At 34.6% G+C, this 11,314-nt stretch overlaps 1 protein-coding gene across 1 annotated transcript; it reads right to left on the reverse strand.

Annotated features, from left to right (window-relative positions):
* Window positions 1-9,107: 9,107 nt before the first annotated feature.
* Window positions 9,108-10,073, reverse strand: LOC103608750 (olfactory receptor 10T2-like). The gene has a single exon (XM_008593149.1). It carries the CDS (start codon window positions 10,071-10,073, stop codon window positions 9,108-9,110), a length of 966 nt encoding a protein of 321 aa, XP_008591371.1.
* Window positions 10,074-11,314: the final 1,241 nt, after the last annotated feature.

Consider the following 11,314-nt stretch of genomic DNA (forward strand, 5'->3'; position numbering starts at 1 on the left):
AAAAAAAAAAATCACATCCTGACTTACAATAATTGGTACCAAGAACTAGATTGTGTCTGTATTCAAGACAAAAAGGCCAAACAAATTTTTTACTATTGCTATGAGCTAAACATCATAGATATTTTGCAAAGTATTCTAGGATTTATCTCCTACACTATACTTTTTAATAGTTATGGGACTGTGTGAATAAGAGCCTAGGTTCATTATGGACTAAGATTAAATGGAAAGTAAATGGAAATATTTGGGGACCTGTATTAGGTAAGTTTTAGTTTCGACATATAGGCAACTATAGGGAAATAAGAAGTGGGGGCTTCTTATGTGACAAGGTTGGAGAGTTTAGGGAGGCAGGCATGGAAGTAGCCAGATAGGAGAGTTAGAAAATTATATTGAAAAAAAGATTAATTAGCATTTAGAATAATGGTCCCTTTGTTCAAAATATAGCACAAGATCAAGGAAAGGAGAGAATATGTTAGTCACACTTGAAAAATCCATATTTAATTCCTTATTCTTTTCCACGACTCTAATCTGAAGACCAAAATTTCCCTCAGAAAAACTGGTTTTTACTTAGAGAACCTCTATTCGAAGAATAAGAAAACCTGCATACAGAATGATCAGTAACTGTGCTCTTAGACAAACATGATATCAAATTTTATTCAGTCAAAGTTGCATGAGAATCATGACAATGGTATGCTATGATGCCAATAAAACTAGGATTATGGGTCTGAATTCTCAAATTCTGGAGTTTTTACTAGACAAAGACCCAAACCAGAAATGAGTTCTATATTTTCAAAGAAAATAGATGTATGAAAGACAGAAATGTTTTCAAAGTTGGATATAGTTGCTTGCATTACTAGGATTATGGGTCTGAATTCTCAAATTCTGGAGTTTTTACTAGACAAAGACCCAAACCAGAAATGAGTTCTATATTCTCAAAGAAAATAGATGTATGAAAGACAGAAATGTTTTCAAAGTTGGATATAGTTGCTTGCATGGAAGGCAAAGTAATATGTGGAAATTCAATGGACTTTGGAGCCAGGCAAACCCAGGATGAGTTTCCAGCTCTGCCTCTCATTGCCTGTAAAATCACAGGCAAGTCACAAAAACTTTCTGATTTTCTGTTTCCTTACCTATGAAAAGGAGACAATACGTACCTCTTGTGATTCTTGTGTTAAAATATGCAATGTGAGAAAAACACCAACCACTATTTATATAACGCATAGATCCTCAATTATTAATGGTTTGCTTGAAATAATAACTTTTTAACTTCAGGTACATATAAAAGAATAAATATTTCTGTATCTTTAAAAAATAAGAATTATAAACTACAGATACATATACTGTAACACCAGGGAGAGGCTCCAAGCAACTTACTGTATAGAAAAGTCATATTTAAGTGAGGTTTGGATCATTTGGGATACAATTCTGAATTACTTACTACACTTGTAATTACAAATTAAGTAACTCACTTGTTTTGCAAAATTATATTGACAATCCATTAAGACAGAGAAATTACACATACACATCTACTGGGATAGAGAAACAACCAGTACACATGATTACGTACAGGTATATAAACAAACTGTTCTAAATACCCAGAGATTCCATTTGTTTTTTAACTAAATGACTTGAAAAAAGAAATTATAAGAATTTGGTATAATTGAAGTTGATTTTTAGATCAACACAATTATCTTAAAAATGGCTACAGCAAATATAGCTGTATTCAGTGGCCTGGGTTTTCATATCACCTGTGTTTAAAGATAATTTGGGCTCGTCAGAAGAGTTTATTCACAAATATGTATCCGATAGATTTGCAATATTATTTTTAATATGATAAGTGACACACACGTTTAAGAGAACCCTAACATATTTTTTGCACTTACTACTTTCAATTATATAGGTACTGGTGTAAATAACTGTTTAAGGTTTTTCTTGCCTACTGTCCTACAACTACCATAAGAGAGGGATTTCATCTTCCTAATTCAAAATTTTATTTTTAGAACTTTGCAGAGTGCTAAGTACATCACAGTATCAAATGACCGAATGAATGAGTGAATAAGTGATCTTTGTTTTAAAAAAAATTATTTTATTGTGGTAAGAACATTAGACATGAGATCGACCCTCTTAAAATTTTGTGTACAATACAGTATTGTTAACCATAGGTATGATGTTGTACAGCAGATATCTGTATTTTATTCGTCTTGCTTAACTGAAACTTTATCCCTGTTGATTAGCAACTCTCCATTTCCCCCACTCTCAGGACCTGGAACCAGAATTTCACTCCTTGATTCTGTGATTTGATTTTAGATACCTCATATAGGTGGACTCATGTAGAATTTAACCTTCTATGAGCAGCATAGTTACTTAGCATAATGTCTTCAAAGACCATCCATGGTGTTGCATATAGCTGAATTTCCTTCCTTTCAAGGATGAATAATATTCCATTGTATGTATATACCACGTTTTCTTTATCCATTCATCCACTCATGGACGTTTAGGCTGTTTCTACATCTTGGTTATTGGTGAATAGAGCTGCAATGAACATAGGAGTGCTAATATCTCTTTGATATACTGATTTCAATTCCTTTGGGTATATACCCAGAATTGGGATTGCTGGATCATATAGTAGTTCTATTTTTAATTTTTTGAGAAACTTCCATACTGTTTTTCATAACATTTTCACCATGTTTCTTTCCCACAAACAGTGTACCCACATCTTTGACTACACTTTCCCACGTCCTTGACTACACTTTCCCACATCCTTGATGACACTTCTTTTCATTTTTATAGAAATAGCCATCCTGGTAATTGTGAGGTGATGTCTCATTCTGGTTTTGATTTCCATTGCAGTGATGATTAGTAACACTGATCATTTTTTAATATATCTGTTGGCCATTTGTAGGTCTTACTTGAAGAAATGTTTAATTTCTTAGCCTGATTTAAAGATAATTCTTTCTCTAAGATGCATGTATGACTACTTATGTATAATTAATATAATTTTTTCACTTGATGAGCAAACAAAGTATAGAGATTGCGTTTGTCTTTGATATCTTTGACATTAGTGAATAAAATATTTGGATAATTTTGTTTCTTTTGGAGTTTACCTATATAGCTGAAAAAATACTCTCAGGATAAGTGAAAAGTTTTCGAGGCAGATCTTTCTATGTGCCTTAATATATTGATTTTCATTAGTCTATATTTAATTATAAACTCAAATAGACTTTTTTAAAACATAAGAAGTTCTACTTTTGGTCAATATTTTATGGATGCTGTTCAGTTTTGTACTGAAATCGGAGCTCTTCTCTGAGCCTCCTAGGGCCAGAGTATAAGAAAATAAGTTATTTGTTGTCCATTTGCACCTTAATTATAGTTATCCTTAGATATCCCAGTAATGACAATAAAATTATTTATAATTAAATACAATTAAAGAAAATTGAAAGAGATTATATAACAACTAGGACTAGGTATTAAATAGAAACCTTATTTTATAAACTATTTAGTGCCTTCAAAATAATTTTTTATTTAAATATATTTCTTTAAATATGTAAGCCTTTAGTGTTTATTTATGTATTTTATATTTTCCCTTTCATTCAAGCTTTTCTCTCTGTCTTTCTTTTTTTTTTTTTTTGCAAATTCATTATTGCAAATCGTAATTATTCTTCATGCCCCTTACACAACTAATCCCTCCCCAATCCTCCTTCCCCCCCCCATCTCTAGTATCCTTAGGTTTGTTCTCTCCTCCTGAAAATTCAACATATTACACTTTTTTTTTTTTTGCAAATTCATTATTACAAATCGTAATTATTCTTCATGCCCCTTACACAACTAATCCCTCCCCAATCCTCCTTCCCCCCCCCCATCTCTAGTATCCTTAGGTTTGTTCTCTCCTCCTGAAAATTCAACATATTACATATTATTATGGTCTTGTCTTTTCTCTCTCTCTCTCTCTTTCTACACACACAAACACACACACACACACACACACACACATATATCTTTTCAGTACTGAAGACATCTTTCTAGAGCTTCACTTTACAGGTCATAATCATACCTGTAATAATCATACCTGTCACTGTGCACTTCTTACTTTGTCTGAAACCTTTCTAAATTTTCCCCACTATGTTTGTGCAAATGGCTATGACTATATATATGTAAATACATGTAGTAAAGGAAAAGATTAAAAACTGAATCAAGACTAAAATTAAATATTTGGAACTTCAGATAAACCTGTATTAGAGTGGAAAAAAGATTGTGATTGTAAGCAAGAGTTCTAGATTTAACTTTCAGGGTTATATAGCAGTCCTATCTGAAGTTGTTTGAGTTGTTTTCAGTCCCACAAACAGTATAGGAGGGTGCCCCTTTCTCCGTATCCTTGCCAGCATTTGTTATTCTCTGACTTTTTGATAACAGTCAGTCTAACTGGTGTGAGATGATATCTCAATGTGGTTTTGATTTGCATTTCCCTGATGCTGAGTGATGTTAAGCATTTTTTCATGTGTCTGTTGGCCATTCGTATATCTTCCTTTGAGAAATGCCTGTTCAGCTCCCTTGCCCATTTTTTAATTGGCCTGCCTGTTTTATTTTACTGTTGTTTTATTTTTTATATATTCTGGATATTAATTCCTTGTCAGATGCATAGTTTACAAATATTTTCTCCCATTCTGAAGGTTGTCTTGTAACTCTGTTAATTTTTTATTTTTCCATGCAGCTTTTTATTTTGATATAATCCTATTTGTTAATTTTTTTCTTTGTTGCCTGTGCTTTGGGGTCTTAATCATAAAATCTTTGCCCAGTCCTGCATCATGAAATGTTTCTCCTATGTTTTTTTAAAGAGTTTTATAGCTTTGGATGTTATATTTAAGTCTTAAATCTATTTTGAGTTGATTTTGGTATATACTGAAAGGTACAGGTGAAGTTTCATCCTTCTGTATGTAGATGTCCAGTTTTCCCAGCACCATTTATTGAAGAGGCAGTGTTTTCCCCAATATATGTTCTTGTTGCCTTTGTCAAAGATCAGTTGGCTGTAAGTATGTGGATAGATTTGTGGGTTCTCTATTTTGTTCCATTGGTCCAAGTGTCTAATTTTATTCTAGTACTATGCTGTTTTGATTACTATAGCATTGCAGTATAATTTGAACTCAGGTAGTGTTATGCTGCTGGCTTTATTTTATTTTATTTTTTACTCAAATTGCTTTGGCTATTTGGGGTCTTTTGTTGTTTCTGTATAAATGTTAGGATTGTCTTTCTATTTCTGTGAAGAATGTCATTGGTATTTTGATGGGGATTGCATTGAATCTGTAGATCACTTTGTGTAGTATGGACATTTTCACAATGTTGATTCTTCCAATCCAAGAGCATGCAATGTCTTTACACCTTTTTTGTTTGCTTTAATTTCTTTCAATAATGATGTGTATTTCTCATTGTAGAGATCTTTTACCACTTTGGTTAAATGGATTCCAAGGTATTTTTTTTTTTTTTTTGGTAACTATTGTAAATGGGCTTGCCTTCTTGATGTCTTTTTCTGCTAGTTCATTACGGGAGTATAAAAACACTACTTTCTGATTTTTGCATTTTGATTTTGTATCCTGCAACATTACCAAAATTGTTAATCAGTTCTAAGAGTTTATTTGTAGAGTCTTGAGGTTTTTCTATATGTAGCATCATGCCATCTGCAAACAGGGACAGTCTGACTTCCTCATTTCCAATTTGGATGCCCTTTATTTCTCTCTGTTGCCTGATTCCTTTGGCTAGCACTTCTAACACTATGTTAAATAGGAGTGGTGACAGTGGGCATCTTTGTCTTGTTCCTGTTCTTAAGAATGTCTTGTTCCTGTCATTCAGGATGATATTGGTAGTGGGTTTGTCATATATGGCTTTTACTGTATTGAGATACTTTCCTTCTACACCTAATTTGCTGACAGTCTTTATCATGAAAGGATGTTGAATTTCATCAAATGCTTTTTCTGCATCTGTTGCCATTTGATCCAGCAATGCCACTGCTAGGTTTATACCCAAAGGAATGGAAATCATCATATTGAAGGGATACCTCCACTCCCATGTTTATCACAGCTCTATTTATGATAGCCAAGAGTTGAAACCAACCTGAATACCCACTGACGAACAACTGGATAAAGAAAATGCAGTATATATACACAATGGAGTACCACATGTATTCAGTAATGTTTCAGGATGCAAAATCAATATACAAAGATCAGTAGTGCTTTTATACACCAACAATGAACAGCAGAAAAAGAAATCAAGAAAGCAAGCCCACTTACAATAGCCTTCAAAAATGTAAAAACCTAGGAATAAATTTAACAAAAGAGAGGAAATATCTCTACAAGAGGAACAACAAAATATTGTTGAAAGACATTAGAGGGGACACCAGCATTTCAAAAAAAGAAAGATCACAAACAACCTAACTCTACACTTCGATGAACTAGAAAAAAGAAAAGCAAATCAAACTAAGCCGAAAGATAGCAGAAGGAAGAAAACAATAAATATTAGAGTAGAAATATATAAAATAGAAAAACAATAGAAATAATTAATGAAACTGAGGGGTTTTTTTCCAAATGATAAACGTTTTTGAGAAACCATTATCTAGACCAACAGAAAAAGTAGACTCAGATAAATAAATTCAGATAAAATAGAAGACATTACAACTGATGCCACAGGAAAAAAAGGATTATAAATGATTACTACAAACAATTATATGCCAATAAATTGCATAACCTGGAAGAAATAAATTCCTGAGAACATATAACCTACCAAAATTTTATGAAGAAGAGGTAGAAAATCTAAATAGATCTATAACTAGTAGGGACTTTGAGTATGTGATGAAGAGCCTCGAAATAAGGAAAACACCAGAACAAGATTGATTCACTAGAGAATTCTACCAATTATTTAAAGAATTAATACCAATGCTTTTCAAACTCTTCCAAAACCTGAAGACTTCAAGTTTTGATTGAACACTATCGAACTCGTCTTATGAGGCCATTATTACCTTAATATCAAAGGTAGACAAAGACACTGCAAGAAATGAAAATTATGGGTCAATATTACTATATTACTAATGAATGTAGTTGCAAAAGTGTTCAACAAAACACTAGCACACCTTATTTGACAGACATTAAAAGAATTATATACTATGACCACATGGGATTTATACCTGGATGCAACATATGCAAATCTATTAATTTGATAGACCACATTAACAGAATAAAGAATAAAAATAACATGATTATCTCAATAGACAGAGAAAAAAACTTTTGATAAAATTTAACACCCTTTTGTGATAAAAATACTTACTAAAGTAGGAATATAATGAAATCACCTCAACACAATAATGGCCATATATGAGAAGCCCACTGATAACATCATATTCAACAGCAAAAATCTGAAATCTTTTCTTCTGAGATCAGGAACAAAGCAAGGATGTCTACTCTCACAATTTCTATTCAACATAGTACTAGAGGTCCTAGCCAGAGCAATCAGAGAAGAAAAAGAAATAAAAGGTGTTCAAATTGGAAAGGAGAAAGTGAAACTCTCTCTCTATGCCTATGACATGATCTGCAGAAAACCACAAAGATATCACACACACACACACACACACACACACACACTCCTACACACAAAACTGTTAGAAATAAGTGACTTTAGTGAAGTTGCAGGTACAAAACCAGTACAGTAAAATCAGTGGCATTTCTATACACAAACCATGAACAATCTGAAAAAGAAATTTAAAAAACAATCCCATTTAAAATAGTATTGAAGAGAAAAAAATACTCACGAATAAATTTAACCAAGGAGGTGAAAGACTTGTAAGCTGAAAACTGCAAAACATTGATGAAAGAAATTAAACAAGGGTGAGGAGGGTTGTACACTTGCATCTCCCTCTCTGAGGTTCCCCAGCAAGAATGGTTGTCGTTTCATCAGTGGCAAAAAATGTGGATGGAGCAGACTTCTGGGGCCAGAGTTGAACTCTTTGTATGGCTGATACTGGTAGCCTTTTTGCCTTTCTTCTTTGCTTCTAGCCATCTTCCGGTATTTTAGGTATGCCTATCATGTAAGTGAGCCTTTCTGTGTGGATATTCTCCAGTTTTGTTTTGCTCCACTGTGTTGCTGCAGGTTCTTTACAAAGCTCTTGAGCCCTCTCTGGGCTATTTTTTTTCATTTAGTGAATAGCTGTCTATATTTGTCTTTTGGTGTGAAGATGAAAGCTGGTATTTCCTACTCCACTATCTTGATGACATCCTCCTTCACCATCTTGTAACTCACATTTAGTGAATAGCTGTCTATATTTGTCTTTTGGTGTGAAGACGAAAGCTGGTATTTCCTACTCCACTATCTTGATGACATCCTCCTTCACCATCTTGTAACTCAATTTAAATAACATTAGAATTATTTGTTTGTTTGTTTTTTTTAACTTTTCTTTTTTGAGGACTTGAAGCAGTTAATTATAAAACCATCTAGCCTAATAAATTGTTAGGGATTGAAAGACTAGATCTATATTATTTTCTAGAATCTTGTGTGTTAAAAATGTCTATTTATTGGAGTCACTTTTCTCATTTTATTTTTTCCACTAATTTATCCATTGCAATCAATTTTCTACCTTTGGTGGATAGAATTGAACAAAGTAGTTTCTTAAAATTCTTTAAACTATCTCTGTATTGTAGTAATTTCCTCATTTCATCTTGAAATTTGTATGTTCATGGTTTCTCCCTTTTAAATTAAGTAAATTAGTGATCTTTCTCTCTATTTTCCTTCTCTCACTCTCTCTTCCATTCTTTCTTTTTCTACTTAGAATAATTTCTTGATTCCACAAAGGCAACCAGTACTATGAAAATATGGTGTTCCAAAAGATGTCTTAATATGTATATTACAAGCATATGTGTGTTTGCATACATGTATGTATACATATGTATATATTTGTGTGTGTAATAACATTTTACATCTTATAATTAAATCTGGATTTGTACTAGGAAAAGAGTAAGACCAGAACAGATCAGGCAATTAGATAATACTTTAATTTCTTTGTACACTAAGTAATAATTTTTTTAATTGGAAAACTCCACTTTTTCCATATTTATTATCAACACTCTGTACATTATTTAAATGTTTTGGGCTCTTTTATTTACCATCTGAGGGAAATGCCCAATTACACTGCCTAGTACTTTCCTCAGAGCTATCTGCATTTCTTTGTTTCTTAGACTGTAGACAATGGGGTTAAGCAGAGGTGTCAGAACTGTATATGTTAGAGCCATCAGCATGTCTTCACGGGATGAGTCACTGTTCTTAGGCCTCAAATAGACAAAGCAAGCAAATCCGTAGTGTATGAACACAACTGTGAGGTGGGAGGAACAAGTAGAGAAGGCCTTATACCTTCCCCTTGCAGAGGGCATCTTCACAACTATGGACACAATAAAGACATATGGAATCATAATTAAAATAAAGCTGCCCATCAACACAAAGGCAGTGAATGCAAGGAGAACCATTTCCTGGAAAAAGGTGTAATCACAGGCCAGGGAGACCACAGGGGCAATGTCACAAAAAAAGTGCTGAATGGTGCTGGAGTTACAAAAAGACAAGTTGAATACTATGATGACAATGCACAGGGACACCACTGTCCCAACCACACAAGAGGCCATCATGAGCTGAAAGCAGATCTTTCGGGTCATCAGGATTGGGTAGTGCAGTGGGCTGTGGATGGCAGTGTAACGGTCATAGGACATGGCAGCCAAGATGAAACAGTTGTTGGCTCCCAAACCAAAGAAGAAAAACATCTGCGTGGCACACTCAGGAAGAGAAATGGTCTTGCTCTCTGATAGCAAGTCCACTAACATGCGGGGGATGATCACCATCGTGGTGCAGGTTTCTGAGAAGGACAGACCACAGAGGAAGAAGTACATGGGGGTGTGAAGGTTGTGACTGAGCTTGATGGTCACCATTATGGACACATTTGCAGCTAGGATGGTCACATGGGAGAAGAACACCGCCACAAAGAGAAGACTATGTAGGTCAGGGAAACTGGAAAATCCCCACAGAAGGAATGTGCTCACTGCGGTCCGATTGCCCATCTTCCTGGTGGCAGCGAGTTGGTGCGATTGCCCATCTTCTTCATGATTATACTCACTTTCTACCAGTGGTGCAGAGGTGCACTTGGTCGGTCCGATTGCCCATCTTCCTGGTGGCAGCGAGTTTCTCCCACATGTGAATACGAGGGGAAGACTGTGAGATGATTGTAAAGATCACAGGCTTTACTTGGACTCTAATGTAGATCCCCTGGGCAACAGCCAGAAAGCTCTTAATGAGAGAACCTGAGAAAAGGGGATCAAACTTACTTGGCTGAATTCAAGGTCAGGACTCAGAGTGATGAGGGAAAATGTTATATTAGGCAAATTTGTGAATAATATAAAGAAAGCTCAAGTATCTTCTTGGAGTCCCCTCATTTGGGATCACTTCTCTCCACAGTCAGGATCTGCATGAGAGATGGAAATATGAAAAAAGTGCTCATGTTCTCACCCACAGGAGTATGAGGAGTAATATCTGTAAAACGTTTACGTGTGACTTAATCCAAACCTGGCGTACTGAAATGCTTTGCAACGTTGACTGAAAAACAATTTAAGAGGATGTAAGGAAAAAATTCAGGATGGTTTTGAAGCATTCTTTTAAAGTCCTTCTATCCTCCGTGGTGCTCCCCAGAATACAGCTCTGATAAGAATTAACTCAAGTTCCTCTGATTATGTTACCTCGTCATATTTCTATTTCCACTCTTTCTTAAAATATCCACTCTGTTGTGAGGGGACAGCATGAAAGTAACATGAGGACTTTCCATGCACCGTGGGGCTCCTTTTCAGGCACTGTTGTCCTGGAAGGAAAGGAAAACAGGAAGAAGACGTGGATATGGGGAATGTGGTGGGGAAAAGAAAGGTAGAGACACTCTGGAAAGTATTCTGTAGGATCCACAAAGCTTATAAACAAATAGGAAAATATACCTTTAGTTAGTTTCTGTGTTATGTATTGAGTATATGGGCAAAGAATATACAAAGAGGCAAGTCAGGAAACCAGTATTTTCCCAATATCTGAAATGTGCTGGTCAAAATGCCGTGTGTTTGATAGAATTTTTTCACTTAATTCTTCCCCAAAACTTGATGTGGTAGGTATTTCAGTACCAATATTACAAAAATTGAAACTAAGATAGATGACTTAAGTGACTATCCAAGACCAATGCATTAATACAGCAAATATCAACTTACTGTCTCTGATTTGTCAGGCACTTCTGTGCATGGGAAATATAACATGGAATAAGATAGTTATG

This window comes from Galeopterus variegatus, unplaced genomic scaffold (genome assembly GCF_000696425.1).
Source record: "Galeopterus variegatus unplaced genomic scaffold, G_variegatus-3.0.2 Scaffold8772, whole genome shotgun sequence".
In the NCBI taxonomy this organism is placed as follows: Eukaryota; Metazoa; Chordata; class Mammalia; order Dermoptera; family Cynocephalidae; genus Galeopterus; species Galeopterus variegatus.